Source organism: Engraulis encrasicolus, chromosome 11 (assembly GCF_034702125.1).
Source record: "Engraulis encrasicolus isolate BLACKSEA-1 chromosome 11, IST_EnEncr_1.0, whole genome shotgun sequence".
NCBI classification, from domain to species: domain Eukaryota; kingdom Metazoa; phylum Chordata; class Actinopteri; order Clupeiformes; family Engraulidae; genus Engraulis; species Engraulis encrasicolus.
Window position 1 is genome coordinate 26083023 of NC_085867.1, and position 16075 is coordinate 26099097.

The following is a 16075-nucleotide window of genomic DNA, read 5'->3' on the forward strand; positions in this document are numbered from 1 at the left end:
ATGACCAGATCTAATAAAATAAAACTGGTCTAAAAACATGGTTCATTATATAATAATAATAATAATAATAATAATAATAATAATAATAATAATAATAATAATAATAATGATAACAATAATAATTATTATTATTATTATTATAAAAAGGAACTATGGTGTCTGAGTCAAATAACAGTTTTATTATAACACAACACATATGGAATAATGTTTGGAGGCTTATTGATTTGAACCGTGCCCATCATACAGCGATACAAACCAGCTAAGAGTAAAGCACTATTGCATAAGACTACAGCTTTACTTCGATTAGTATTAAAATCCGGTTTTGTTGGCTCCGATTCTGTTTTGAATGGTGAACGTGCGAAAATGCGCGTGTTGGATAGCCTACATATCCCGATGTGCACCTGCCAGGGGGAACAGAACAACGCTTCCGGTGGTGAAAGTGCACCACTGCTGCTGCCATTGCGCTGTTTTCCAAGCTAGCCTTTCGGTTTGACAGATAAGACATCTCCCTGACAGTTTTGGGAACACTTGCGGGTTATTTATCCGTTCCAATGGTTTGTGTTAGTCCTGTGCAGCTTGTGTTACCGTGCGCAATATAACACCACCATTGTTACTGAAAATCCGCGTCCCTTGGCTAATTCTTTCAACATGACTTCTCGGCGACCTGATAGCTTTGACGGCTTAGGTTACAGGGGAAGAGAGGATCCGTCATACGGCGGGGGGTACGGAAGGTCATTTAGTAACGCACCTAGTGCAGCTGACCTGCAACAATGGGTCACGACACCCCCAGATATCCCAGGTAGCCGTAACCTGCATTTTGATGAGCGCACACCTCAGTTCGAGACGGGCCCTGCCCCTCCAGGGTCGGACGAGTCTCAGCCAGCTCCACCATCCGGTAGGTTGCTTTACGTCACAGATAGCATGAGCGGTGTTCAGCTGTGGTCAGTTGATGTGATGTTTGTGTTGGGCTATAGAGTCGTAGAGCTCTATGCAATGGAAAGTCCTCCTGACACATGACTATTAAAGCAGGTCATCTGCATTATCCCTGTAGTTGCCCATAAACTAGCTAGCATAATAACCCAGAATGACATGGCGTGTAAACAACAGACGTGCGGTCCAAACGCCACCTGACAGCAGGCATCATCATGAAGACATTCACATGTCAATTAAAGATGTCAGATTTGTGTATCTCTGCCCAACCTGTGCCCAGTCAGAGTTACTTATTTGTTGGGCTAATAATTGGTTCTTCAATAACATCCTATATGACAAAAACATTACACATACTCACTGTATGCCGCAAACTTATCACATTTCATTTATTTCAGTATATTAGCAAGGCGTTACAATGTTGCAATATTATTACAGTGGCCAACGTTGCCTACATTTACATTTTACATTACATTGAAAGCTATTTAAAATCACATAAACATCCTCTGCTCAGATTGATACCATATACTGACATTTGTCTCTTCTGGTATGTCCGACTTATAATGTGTCAATTTGAATGGCATCAAATATGTCAGAATAACACAAATGATGGCAGCAAATGCAGTGTGGACCTTATACACATGTGGACCTTCTGAGCATGACCTAGCTTGTACAATATAAAAAGCAGGATTGTTTTATTGTGATGACATTAACGAATAACACATTTTTGACCATTAAAATGTCGATGACATCTTTGTTGCTGCATCCTCGTGTTATTTCTGCATGACAGTCGTAGCCAACCTGCATTGACCAGGTGTGGTAGTCTGCAGTGCACCATGTCCATACTCAGGAGTTGGAGCACAGGAGGCTGTAGCAAAGGCCTCCATGGTCATTATAACAATACAACACAAAGCCATTTGTTGTCTCTCTATACACATGTACTATAGGATCTGTTACAAACACATACAAAGACATTGAAAGCCTAATTACTTTACTTACAATACATAGTTACTTTTTTGTTTTCATCCGGCCCGCAGAGCCTTCACAAGAGAGACAACTTTCAAAGCCTAGAGATACTCTGGCCCATCATTCTTAAAATTGCTACCCAAATTGCAAATTCATCTAAGTGCATTTCATCATTACAATGGGCAGGAATGAAGTTGTCAACAAGTTATGTCAGCCTTGATCATACCACCGTAGGGACATGGGCAAGTTGCCTGCGACATCTGGCCCTTCAGTCAGTAGTCCAAATAAGCAAATTTTGGGCCCGCTTGAGCCAAAATAATTGCCTACTCCTGACAGTGACACTCGCCGCATTTACATGGGCAATTCATGGTATAAACCGATTAAATATGCACCATGTAAATTGGCAAATAAACTGAATTTAAAAACATTTAAGCCAATTACTCAGTGGTGTAGTCTACGTAGAACGCGGGTATACGGAGTATACCCACTTCAAAATTTCAGGGATTTCAGTATACCCACTTAAAATTGATTGATCCATTATTTTGAATAGCACAAATATATACAGTATACCCACTTCAAAAAATTCTCAAATATACAGTATACCCTAACCCACCATAAAAAAGTAGACTACACCACTGCAATTACTGTATTGTGTTTTATATATTTTATTGGTTTAACCCATTTTAGCCTAAGCCCATTTTAGGAAAGGATGCCCTCTGCCTATTAAAACTTAAACATCTCAGCCTCCAAAGCACATAAAAACATGAAATAAGTGCATTTAAACACTAGGATTCTCATTTAACATTAGAATGTGATCATTCAGCTGTAACATGCCTACTTTTTAAATATAAACTTCTCAAATCTCAAGAGCCTGAATGCAGCGTATATGTCGCTCCAGGCTAAAATGGGTTAAACAGAAAGTGAACTCAGTGGTGTAACACGCTCAACTCAAACAAAGTAAACAACTGGGTGCTCTTCCTCAAGAATATATGAAATAAAGAGCAGGACAGCACTCCAAGTTTTGTGGTTTATTGCCCGAAATAAAGAGCAGGACAGCACTCCAAGTTTTGTGGTTTATTGCCCGTGCTCTTTATTTCATTTAAACAGAAAGTGCCCATGCAAACGTGGCTATATTGTATACTATGTATGTCAGGCTGGAGAGCTGTAGGGTCATTGGGTCAGCAGTACCGTATAAACTCCCATGCACTGACCTTTGTGGATTTACTCTGAACGTGTAAACTCTGGCAACGGTAGAGAAATTACCCAAACAACCCTAAACCTGAATCATCAGAAACGTTTACCTGATTTTGAGATTGATCTTTATTCTTCTGAACCATTAACACCTCACCACTGTACGTGTCACGAATGCACTTTATGACTCGTAAGGGGCTCTATGGCAAACCTTATCTGGTGTTTATTGGGTGACTCTAATGGTGAAGCCAATGTAGTTGCTTGCATGCAAGAAAGAAGGAAAGCGGAGAAATGCAAAGAAAGAAAGGGACATTTTCTCCTTTCTCTTTTTTTTCCCTCCAGCAGTACGCTTTCACATGCTCAATGTCATTGTTACCAGCGTTCGTTTCATCTTGCGCTTTCTCCGGTTCTCATATCTTATCGCGTTGTCAAGTGCCACAATCTTCACACTCACGTGGGCAGCTTCTCGTCAGCGTAAAGCTTGCTTGATAATTATGTCACCATGGTGAATGAAGTCATATGACTGTCTTGCTTTTCATCCTTATTTCTTTTTCCCCTCCACCGCCTCTTCAAACTGTGAAGACTGCCCCTACACGCACTGTAGTGGTCAGAGAAGTGATTCCCTTAGACCTGGTGTGGTGTGGTGTGGTGTGGTGTCTCATGCAAAAAGCATTGGACCAGCACAAGGGTTATGTGTTGTTACCCCCCAGTGACATGAATGTGCTGCTGCTGTTAATCAATGTGTGGTGTTTGGCTTTTTATTCTATGGTGCTGCACCACAGAATGTTCAGTGTACGCTGCAGAGCCTAGAGTGGTTTGAATAAGCAGTTGTTTTACAAACACATTTTGTGAAAACAAACAAAAAAAAACCCAAAAAACTAAAAAAATGTTTAATCTATACAATAGTGGCATATTAGCTGTGGTTGCACCTCCCTACCGTCTGCTGCTTAAAAAAAAGCCAATTACCCATTCATGAGCGTTAAAGGTAGAGTATGTCATTTTTATTAGTAGTTAGTTAATTTCCAGAATTTATGCTGCCCATTCAAAAGTTTATGTATTTTCCACCATAAGCTTGTCATACATAAAAAGGTGGAGCTTGTCTGCCATTAATTTCCAGCAATAGACATCTTAAGTTGTAATGCTTGCTGCACTTTGATAAAAAAGTAAATACAGTAGTAAAAATATTACTTTATTACTTAGTAAATATTCACGAAAAGATCTTTGGGAATAAGCAGCAGAGTTGCAATCAGCAGCAAAGTTGCAATACTGACTCAGTATTCTACAATCCTACACATTCTCCCTGTAAAGGTGCCTCAGTGTTTCGTGTCACAACAGCGTGACGCATACAAGGGATTCCCGGCTTTTATCTCTTGTTTAGAGAGTTTGACCTCAGGCTGAAGTGGGCACACACACACGCTCAGTAATGAAGGATAAGCCCCGAAGTGTGTAGTTTTAACAAACATTTACACTGATTCATCAGATAACCAAAACAGTCCGTTTTTGTAACCTTTTCAAGTTGGTAGAGTGTACAAAATACACACATTTGTCCTTGTATGCAAGAAAACATTTTTTTTCCAGTTTAGTGAAATTCATTGGTGCACCGTTTCTCTAGACCTTTTTTTAAATGCTATAATAATTTAGGTTTGTCTAATTCTGGTTTTTATTTATTTTCTTAGAGCAACTGAACAGATTTGCGGGATTTGGCATTGGACTCGCAAGGTATTAAACTACACTTTCAACGTGGTCTTCCTTTTAAATTCTGCATCTCTATTGTAATGTCATGAATGGAATAATGAAATGTCTAGTTATTATTTATCAGTTTTCATTTTTAATTCTAAGACCCATTGGCTACTTCCTACAAGTTCCTAGCTGTGTTCTGTCTCAGCACTGTGTGTGAATGCATCCTTCATATTTGTCCTTCTCATTCATTCTTCCACCCTCTTCATGTAGCCTCTTTACGGAGAATGTCCTCGCCCATCCGTGCATCGTGTTCCGGCGCCAGTGTCAGGTAATCATGGCAACAGCGATTGTCCTCTGGATTCTGGAATGGTTTCTAGACCAGAAGTGTTCTTATCACTCTAGCACAGATGATCTCAACAAACACTGTGATGGAAGTGTACTCAATATTCTAGAATAGGTGTCCTCCTCCACCACCACACCACCATAGTGAAAGCATGGCACACATTTGTGTGCACAGCTGAGCACACAGTTAGCTTACAGTCCAGATTTGTGCAGGACTCCAAACAAGACATACTACTAATGCAATCATTGACTAGTAGTCGTCAATGCCAACAAAAAAATAGGCAGCTACATCTGGGCAGCTCACTGGATTTCAAGAAACTCTTAACACTTAGTTTTCCTGATGCATTCAAATGGCAAGATGATGATGATGATGATGATGATGATGATGACATCATTCTTGATACTGTATAGCCTATATGTCTGAAAACATTAAGAGGGTAATTTATTGTGATGCTTGCTCGGCTATGGTAAATAACTTGTTTTTAAAAGCCCACAGGCCAATTAGTAAGTACAACAATAAGTATGGTTGTACTGTATGAATACAGGCTAATTGGCATGGTTACGATATGAATACAGGCTAACCATGTTTGCGGATAATATCAGTTATATGTGTGTGTACGCAAGTTAATGGAAGTATTTTCTGTATCTACACAGGTTAACTACCACGCTCGCAACTACCATCTCTCCCCCTTCACGGCGGTCACTGTGATGTACAACTTCACCAAGACCCAGGTAAGGCAGCAGCACACGTAGCCTTTAGGTCGCCTCTAGAGCTAGCCTACGTACTGTATATATTTTTTCTAAAGGCCACCGCACACTGGTTCCGACAACGTACAGAGCACTGCTCTGTCAAAATTTGATGCGATTGTTTTCAGTACACCTGACGAAGACATTGCTGGTCAAAACGTTGTGACATTTTTTCACATAAAATCAAACAAGGGAGCTTTTTGCGGTGTGCAAATATTTATTTTCTCCATTTGCGTTATTTGATATTCTGCAGCCACAGCTATTTGGGTTTTTTTTTTGGGATCTGCGGCGCGCACCTTACACTTTTTGATTATTTCCAGTACAACCACGCACACCAGTGGCCAATCAACAGCTGACGTCAGTTGTTGGTTAAGATTGACCTGCTGCTATGCTTGAATGCGACATAAAGTGTGCTGCCAGTGTGCGGGGGTAACTGAAAATGCCAGATCCGGCCTACTAGCTCAGCACTGCGGTCTGAACCAGTGTGCGCACGCCCTCATCGGCTCGGATTTGTGCTGTTTAGGTGTCATCATGGTGCCAGTTGTCCTTCTACCTTTATCCTTGTTGGAAATATAAAAGAGTGAAGAAATAAAAAAAATAGAAATGCATTCAGAGTGCAGACCTCCACCAAGGAAGCTGATAAACCATTTGACTATGTTACACCCTAATGTTTTTCAAGTTTTTCTGCCTTGTTTTTGTGGAGTTAGAAACTGGAATGTCAAAACTCGCCCTATCCCACAACGGCGAAGAAGACTTTGATCGGTATTACCACCAAAATCGAATCTCTTATTCCCTTTCTCATTTCCAACAACTCCACAAAATTTCATAAAAATCCATTCATAAAGTTTTGAGTTATCCTGCTGACAAACAGACAGACAGACGGACAAACAATCCAACGCAACTGAAAAGGTAATCTCCTTGGCGGAGGTAATAATGACCTTGATTGCCACAGACTGGTCTGTAGTGACCTGTATGTTTGTGTGTGTACGTGTGTGTACGTGTGTACGTGTGTGTGTGTGTGTGTGTGTGTGTGTGTGTGTGTGTGTGTGTGTTTTGTGCCAATAGGGTCCAAAGGCGCTGTGGAAGGGCATGGGCAGCACGTTTGTAGTGCAGGGAGTCACTCTGGGTACAGAGGGCATCATCAGCGAATGCACCCCCTTACCACGGTAACGTTACACACTCCGCATTACACAAACACGCACACCGTTTCCATAGTAATGTTACACACTCCACTCCCCATTACACAGACACGCACCATGTTTCCATGGTAGTTAAAAAGAAAACAGTAGCCTTTTGGAGTGCTCGCACATCCAGATAAAACAGGTGCCGGACTTAAACACGATGAAGCAAGAAAAGAAAGAGTCCGCACACTCTTGCTGCTCCAAGTTTATTCAACACAACGTTTCGACCAGTCTGGTCTTCGTCACCTGACAACAGTGTGCGGACCTTCCTTCTTTTCTAGTTAAAAAGAAAACCCCTTTAACATGGTGCCTACCCCATTGGCACACAATCGCACTACTGTGCACAGAGACATGCACTGCTTTGACATGCACCCATTTACCACAGTGCCGTTACACACAACTATTACACAGACATGCAACCCTTTTACCATGATACACAACCACACTCACTGCTCATTACATACACTCCTATCCTCATTACACATATTCCCCATGGGGAGGGATGGATGGAGGGATTTCCATGGATATTAGAATGGCGTGAATGAATGAATGAATGAATGAATGAATGAATGAATGAATGAATGAATGAATGAATGAATGAACAGTGGGCAGCAGGTTTGAGATTTGCATGCTGTGTGAAACAAATGTGACAAGAAAATTCAAGACAAAGAATTTGCAGACCAGCTCTGTTAAGACTTAAACATTTAATGATTTAAAAAAAATGATGTCTTGAATTATTCCAATATGGCCATGTCATTTTTCCAACAGACCTGGTGAACGTACTGTCATTTAGGGGAAGCGCTATTGCTTTTTCACACAAACAGCAGTTCTAATAATCAGACCTTTCAATATTTGCAGAGAGCTGTCACACCGGTGGAACCCAAAGCAAGTGGCCGGACACCTGGTGCTGAAAAGGTAATTTCCTGCCGCGTTCCGATATGAATTGACTACTTTCAATGGGCTTTGCAAAACGTCTGCATCATGGCACTGACAGAAAAGGTTATACATGATTCCACACTCAGATGGAAAGTCGTCGATGGTCAGCGCACGTCTTGTGTTTTGTCATCACCCTTTTCCTGAAAAGGTGTCCAGTTTACGAGTCGTTTCTGTCTTGAGTGTGGGTGGGCCTCGGCTTCGCTGCAACTGTTATCAGATCGGTATGCGCTGCTTGCCTCTGTGGTCATGGTTTTTGTCTTTATCTCAATTCTCTCTCTCTCTCTCTCTCTCTCTCTCTCCCCCCTGTAGTCTGACGTACATTGTTGCCATGCCTTTCTACTCGGCAAGCCTCATTGAAACTGTACAGGTGGGTGTTGTTGGTTTACAACAAATCTGCATTCTTCATTCCTTTCCTTTGTGTTCTGGAATTTTGTGACATGCTGTCATCTTCGATGATTATTAATAGATCTGAGTAATGGTATTTGCGATCAAAAAGGTCTCGGTGCTCATATCTGTATTGAGAGGAATCCCCATGTAGGTTTGGGTTGTGAACATGGAAAGGGGGAGCGGGGAATGCCCTGTCACTGTCATTTCTGTATGGCTTTGAAACTCTTATCAATCAGTAGATATATCCACCTGAAGCAATTTTGTCATCTTTCTAGTACTGATATTTGTGTGTGTGTGTGTATGTGCACTGTGCACTGCACATTTGTTGGGCGGCATTGTAGCCTAGTGATGTGTACATCTGAAGCCATTTTCTTTTAGTATTTCTAGTACTGCTATGTTAGTATGTCCATGCGTTCGGACATTCTGCTTCACATATAGTAATATCGGCGTGTGTGTGTCTGGTTCATGTTTACGTAGTAACGTTTGTGTGTGTGTTTGTGTGTGTGTGTGTGTGTCTGTGTGTGTGTCGCTATGACGATGGAATATTGGTGACCTTGCAGAATGCTGCAGTCCAATCAACATTTCTGTGTCTGTGAGTGTCAGATTCTGGTTCATGTATACGTAGTAACGTGTGTGTGTGTGTGTGTGTGTGTACATGCATTGCGTTGTATGCAGAGCGAGATCATCCGCGACAACCCGGGCATCCTGGACTGTGTGAAGGAGGGCGTGGGCCGGGTGATGGGGCTGGGCATCCCGCACAGCAAGCGCCTGCTGCCCCTCTGGGCCCTGCTGCTGCCCACCGCCCTCCACGGCGTCCTCCACTACATCATCCACTCCACCGTGCAGAAGCTCGTCCTGACGCTGCTGCGTCGACGCAACCGAGGCTCCGGTAGGGGTGTAAATCACAGCCTTTATGACGATACGATACGGTATAGATTTCTTAACCATTTGAGGAGTACCATCACAAATATGTGATTAGAATTTTGCCAACATTTTGAGTTCTCATTATGATGTCATAAGGACTTTGCGAGATTTTGAACACAGACTTCTATGGGAGCTGTAGAGTGCTCCAGTAAAATTCTACAAGAAAAAGTCCTTACTCCTATAAATGGTTAAAGCAGGGATTTTATTATTTTCGATACTTAAGAATGCCCCACGATACGGTGCGATTCAATTAAATCATCAGCCGATACTTCGACACATCCATACATTTAGATTTTATTTACCCCCCTAGGCTCTGGTGGCCCCTCCGCCGCCTCCTGCCCCCCTTCCCCGCTCCGCGGAGGCCCCTCGGGCTCAGGGGCCGACTGTGGTGGTTCCGGCGCCTCATCATCGGGCCAGGCGGACGCGGTGCAGAGCATGCTGGACGCCTACTTCCCGGAGCTGATGGCCAGCTTCTGTGCCAGCCTGGTGGCCGACGTGCTGCTGTACCCGCTGGAGACGGTGCTGCATCGCCTACACATCCAGGGCACGCGCACCATCATCGACAACACCGACCTGGGCTTCGAGGTGTGTGTGCGTGTGTGTGCGTGCGTGTGGCATGCGTATACATACAGTATGTGTCTATTTTACTATACTGTATATAGTGTGGTATGAAATGTCATTCCGTAGGATCAAAATGTAACTGTCATAAATGGACTCATCACCAATAACCCTGAAATTGACACCAAGATTGTGTGATCATTATTGGTAGAGCTATGGGTTCTGTATCTATACTGGCCAGGGCGAGAAAGCACCCCCTAGAGGAGTGGTATAACGGGGTCAGAAAATTTGAAACCCATCATTTTTCAGTATAGTAGTAGTAAAACCCTAAACAAAGCAAATGAAACAATAAAATCAATTTTAGCACAAAAATCCTACCGGAGCTGTTTTTCTGACAATTCATACAACACTAATATGTTTTAATACATATATTTTACTATATATATATATTTATTATTTTTTTTACTATATGTTTTACAAACTGTAAAACACCTTGAGACTGCCTTGTCTGTGAAAAGCACTCGATAAATAAATACATTTTACTTTTGCTTAACTTTGTCTGTGTTTATTTGTTTATACTCAGGTGCTGCCCATCAACACGCAGTACGAGGGCCTGCGGGAGTGCGTGGGCGCCATCAGCAGGGAGGAGGGCGCGCTGGGCTTCTACAAGGGCTTCGGTGCCGTGGTGGTGCAGTACTCGCTGCATGCCGCCGTACTGCAGATCACCAAGGTGATCTACTCTGCTCTGCTGCAGAGCGCCTGAGGAGACCACACCACACCACACCACACCACACCACACGAGACAAGACGAGACGAGGAGAGGGATCTACTAGCAGGGCTGAGGAATGGATGGGATCTACTAGCAGGGAAGAGGGACAGGGGGGAAACGACTATGCACTGCTAGTATGAAGCGTGACTGTTGATCTGCTCCATCTTGCTAGCAGAGTGTTGGAGAAGGGATCTACTGTGATCTGCTAGAAAGACCTGGGGAGGGTGGGATCTACTAGCAGGGAAGAGGGACGGGGGGGAAACGACTATGCACTGCTAGTAGGAAGCGTGACTGACTGTTGATCTGTTCCATCTTGCTAGCAGAGCGTGGGAGAAGGGATCTTCTGTGATCTGCTAGAAAGACCTGGGGGACGGGATCTACTGGCAGGACATGGAGACTGCATCTATTACGTACGTCTTTCTAGCAGAGCCTGGGGATGGGATCTACTGTGAACGTGAACTGCTAGCAGGATGTGGGGGAGGGATCTACTGTGATCTACTAACTAGTAGGACAAGGAGACTGGATCTATGACGTACATCTTGCTAGCAGATCGTGGGAATAGGGGATCGTCTTCTGTGCCCTGCTCGTGAATCTTGTGGTCTGATGAGTGATGATCTACTACTGCGCTGCTGTCCACATGAGGGATTCTATTACTTCCTGCCAGCAGAATGCACTGTAGGCGATCTGTCGTTTTCTTGTGGGCAGATCCACTACAGTCTGGTAGCGGAGTGTGCGCTAGGTGAGCCACTGCGTTCTGCTAGCATAACGTAAGGGAGACAAAGTTATCATGTGGTATCATATCAGCACAGCAGTCAGATAAGTTGTTTCTATGTGTGGAAAAACACAAACGCGAGCACACACCCTAACACTGACAGAAAGACACACACAAAGACACACACACACACACACACACACACACACACACACACACACACACACACACACACACACTCGCTGCACGTTGTGAGCACTCCACCAGGACATGATGGAGGATGGATGGATGATGCACAAACACAACAGCTCTGCTTCAGCTTGTTGAACACAAGAGCTACACAGCCACAGACTGAACCACCGCCTGCTTTGAGAGAGGTGCTTTCTGTTTGTTTTTTTGTTTGTTTGTTATTTAGTGGCTGGCAACAGGTTCATTCCAGATGACTGTCTTGATGTGAGGTTTCCTATTTTTTGATGAATTGAGTGAAAGAAGAGGCACTGACTATTAAAAGGAAAAAGAAATCACGGCGGGCAACTAATAAATAATAAGTACGGTAATCCACTGGCACCGGCTCAAAGTTAAAGGACGTTTTTTGTTTGTTTGTTTGTTTGTGTTGTTTGCGCAGGTGTGCTAAGCTCTTTCCAGAGACACAGATGACTAAATGCATGCCACCCACCACTACCCATCTGATCCTTTAGTAGTTCTAACTGTGGTAAATGTTAAACCTTTACAAATACACCCCAAACTGCTGCCCCATGCACTCTCTGTGTTTTATAATCAGCTCTGCACCATGACCGTCCAGTAAAGTGACTTGTGTGGTCAGATGGAGATGACCACTATTGCCCACGGCCATCTCCAACCTCCTAGCCGTGTATTCTTTTTTTCTTCTCTGTGCTTGCTCTGTTTTTGGATTGGAGTGAATGTTGCTTTCGGATTAGGTACGTATGTATGAGCACTTGAGGCTGGATCGTGCCAATATACCCTTGTTAAAAAATTTGTATACAGATTGTACAGAAAAAAAACACAAATCTACTCAAATAGTGTTTATCTTTAAATTATTTTTTGCACCTTAGAGTGTGTGTGTGTGTCTCTGTTGATGTGTCAAGTCATATTGTTTTTTTGTGTCAGCGAGGAGGATCTGTGCGAGACCTTGATAGCTTCGAAGTATCTGCCATGCAAGGGTGGCTGGAAGTTGAACAAATCAAACCAATGATGCACTGCTGGGAGACGGGGTTTGGCATTCTGTGAGTTATATTCCTTTTAAAAGTGAGACGTTGCACAACCCTGTCAATCATGTCATGTCGTACATGTTAATGCTTGCATTAGCTGTCTTCTGCAGAAGAGAAAAATAAAAGTACTTTGCATTGTCAGGGATTTTGCGAGGGTGGGGGGAAAGGAGAAGAGGCTTATTCATAAGAGAAATAAACATATACAAATTGTGTATAATAAGATTCATGTCACTGTTATTGTCATCATTCTTGTTGTTATTAAAGCTATTGATTTGATTTGCCGAAACGCGCCACTACGCTGTAATCTAACACTGTGCGATCTGGTTCTCGATTCTGATTGGCTGATGGCCGTTGTAAATCGGGCACAAACCTACACCATTCCATATGAAGATTCTATGTGCGTCTAAGTTAGACGCGACCCGTCTAAGTTGATAATGAGAATATGTTGCAGTTGGGGTAGGGGGTCTGCAAGAAGAGCACATCTTTGGTTGGGGTTGGGGTATCAATGTGATTGCAAAGACGTTTCATTCCTGCAGTGTTTATCGTCCCTTGCTGGGTTTTTGTAGTGAAGTGTGCGTCTGGCAGCGCGATGAACGCACACACGCCAGTAGTGTTGCCTGGGGTAAGCAACCACTTCCTCAACTTGTCAACTGAACGAGGTGGGGCAAATTATTGTTATTACAGCGTTTTTAAATAAATTTGGTCAGCGATTAAGTGTAACAGTGTTTAAGCAATAAGCCGCTTGAGACCGTGGTGAAACAGTGTTTAAGCAATAAGCCGCTTGAGACCGTGGTGAAACAGTGTTTAAGCAATAAGCCGCTTGAGACTGTTGGTTGTGCTCGATTTATAATGGGTATAAGGGGACGTTTTCCGTTATAAATCGAGCACAACCCACTGCCTCTCGTGGCTTATTGCTTAACCATATAATGGCAACAGTGTGACCCCAATACAAATTCAGCAGTCCATATGTGTTTTACCAGTTCAAGTGGACAATAAATGTCATCTTAAGTTCAATATTCAATGTGCCCAATTGTTTTTAGTTAGAAAGTAAAACTTGATAATAGAATGCACAATCAATACATCACTGCAATTAATTTCTGTATGTGCCAACATGACACTTCAAGACTGGCCAACGGGTTTCTGGTACCATACTATGCAGCACATTTTATTTCAGTATCGTACATGTAGTTTTTCCTGATTTTCCGGGAATTCCTGATTTTCACAACTTCAAAATTGATGCACTTTGTACAGTATAAAACCACTGTCACCAGAGAAAACTCTGCGACATAGGTATGTACTGTGGACTGTGTTCTGCAGGCTTACAGTTCTTCCCAGAAGTTATGTCGCCTATCCATGTTGCTGGAACAACAGCTTAAAACCTGACTTTCAATTAATCAACTGGGCTGGCGCTCATATGAGAGCTACAATCCTCCCCAAATGAAGTTTTATGGACAAAAATGAATGTGTTGCACTGAAGAAAGAGTAATCATTTAATAAAATCTATTTAATAAATAGAGAGGGCAGATATTGGGAAGATAAAAAAATAAATGAGGGTTGTAGCTTTCATTTGAGCAACTTCTGAAGCCAATTGATTAATTGAAAGTCAGGTTATTGGCTGTTCTAAAAAAAACGATTAAATTCCCTCCAGCTATTACAGAAAGTAACCCTGTGAGCCATATATATCTGTATCCTGTTGAGATTTCCTGGAGTTGATTTGATGTATAATGTGTTGTGTGTCTCCTTATACTATAGAGACCCCACCACTATGGCACACACAAGGCATTTAGTAATACATTACAATGTGGTCAGTGTCATTCTGGTAACAGAGCATTTTTATCTTTACTTGATTAAGTCCAACGAAAATCTGCCACTTTGGCCCCCATGACACGGACACAACTTTTATTGTCATTGTCAGAAGAAGGCAACGAAATTGTGTTTGAAGTACACCGTACTCTGGGCCGCTGCATCTCTGCGCACTGACACTTAACACAGACCAGCACATAATAACAAAGGGAGAGGTGAGGGGGGAAAAATCTCATGGCGTTTCACAGCTAATTAATTTATAACAGGGTCCGTGTCTTACTGGGTTGATAAATATTGCCCTATCACAGAGGGATTAAAGGCACTCCTGTTGGATCAGTCAGGAGCATTAAAGGGACACTCCACCCATTTGCATTAGGCTTTCCATTGCTAGACACCCAGTCATACTTTTGAATGGTCGTGCAACACTCTCAATTCCCCCTGAGACAGGAGAAATTCGTATTCACCTCTTAACACACGTATTTCCTCCTACAATGATGTAAAAATCGTCGTTTTGCATCATTGTAGGAGGAAGTGTGAGAGAGGTGGATTTCTGTTGAGACTACAAGCCTTTTTCCCACCCTTTCAACCCCACCCATAGGGGGTTGGACCTAATGCACTAACAGACCTATCACAGATCAGTGTGCCAGTGCTTTTGAAATCACTGGCATTGAGGCTCCAGTAAGTCACTAAGTGCATTCGATTTCGCATCAACGCATGCATGCGCATGAAGACAGCAATGCACCCTGGATCAAAATGCTGCATGACGGTTAGATTTCCTGTCAAACTTCGAAATTTCGTCGACGTTGCGTTGACGAGGTGACATGTCACATGGTGTCAAATTATCGCGGGATGCATGCGACTGCAGTCAGATCTTGCAACCTCTGCAGTTGCTTATCCCCTTCAACGCTCGTCGGCGGACTGCCTCCGAGGTCACGCGCCCATGAACTGGTTGGTCAACAACTCATTCACGTGTGTATATGGGTCTTGTCTCACACCTCTACACAAGTTTGTGCAGGTCCCCACTTCAGCTCCTCCTCATTGCCTGTCCCCCCACTCCTCACACGTGGTGTGTTAGTAGAGCACACTGGTGCGAGCTCATCGTCTCGTTCATATTTGTGGCCGACTTTAGATGCGCTGTATTTAATAACACCCACATCGTGACAAGTTCTCGCTCACCTGCCTTTTGCAACATCGATGCTCGCAACAAAGTCGTATGCGTCTACTGGCAGAGCTGCCTGGGTGTGGCCTGTGGAACTTGAGCATTGTAATGCATTATGGGGATTGTTGTCACAATTCCACAAGCGCTAAAAAGTCATTTTCTGCCTTTTCTCGGCCAAGAAGGCACCAAATTAGACATTTATGCTACTATTCTACTGAGCCACTTTCGATACGTATTCATGTCTCCACCGGTGGAATGCCCCTTTAAGAATATTCATTTGAGGCCGAGCAAAGGGGTGCTCCTGCTCCGCAACATCTGGCAATTTGAATTCCTAACACGTTCTCTAACAACTGTTGGGCTGTAAAGCTTTGCTGATTGATTGCCCATTTGGTGCATAGTAGGACTAACAGTAGGGCTATGTAACCTAAGTCTTAGCTGCGTGTGTGTGCCTGAAGGCAGTGCAGTGCACTGACAGGAGGAGCTCCATCAGACCATGATGATGTGAGTAGTTGAGAGTGGAATTCTACTGCTTCTCTGCATTGTCATCTTTGAGTGAGCGGTGTG

The 16075-nt window shown here is 43.1% G+C and overlaps 1 protein-coding gene across 1 annotated transcript; it reads left to right on the forward strand.

The window, feature by feature from the left end:
* Window positions 1-440: 440 nt before the first annotated feature.
* slc25a46 (solute carrier family 25 member 46) lies at window positions 441-12771 on the forward strand. Its single transcript, XM_063210298.1, has 10 exons — window positions 441-895; window positions 4761-4803; window positions 5035-5092; window positions 5761-5838; window positions 6919-7019; window positions 7893-7949; window positions 8280-8337; window positions 9033-9246; window positions 9592-9866; window positions 10423-12771. Exons 1-10 carry the CDS (start codon window positions 649-651, stop codon window positions 10600-10602), a joined length of 1311 nt encoding a protein of 436 aa, XP_063066368.1. The 5' UTR covers window positions 441-648; the 3' UTR covers window positions 10603-12771.
* Window positions 12772-16075: the final 3304 nt, after the last annotated feature.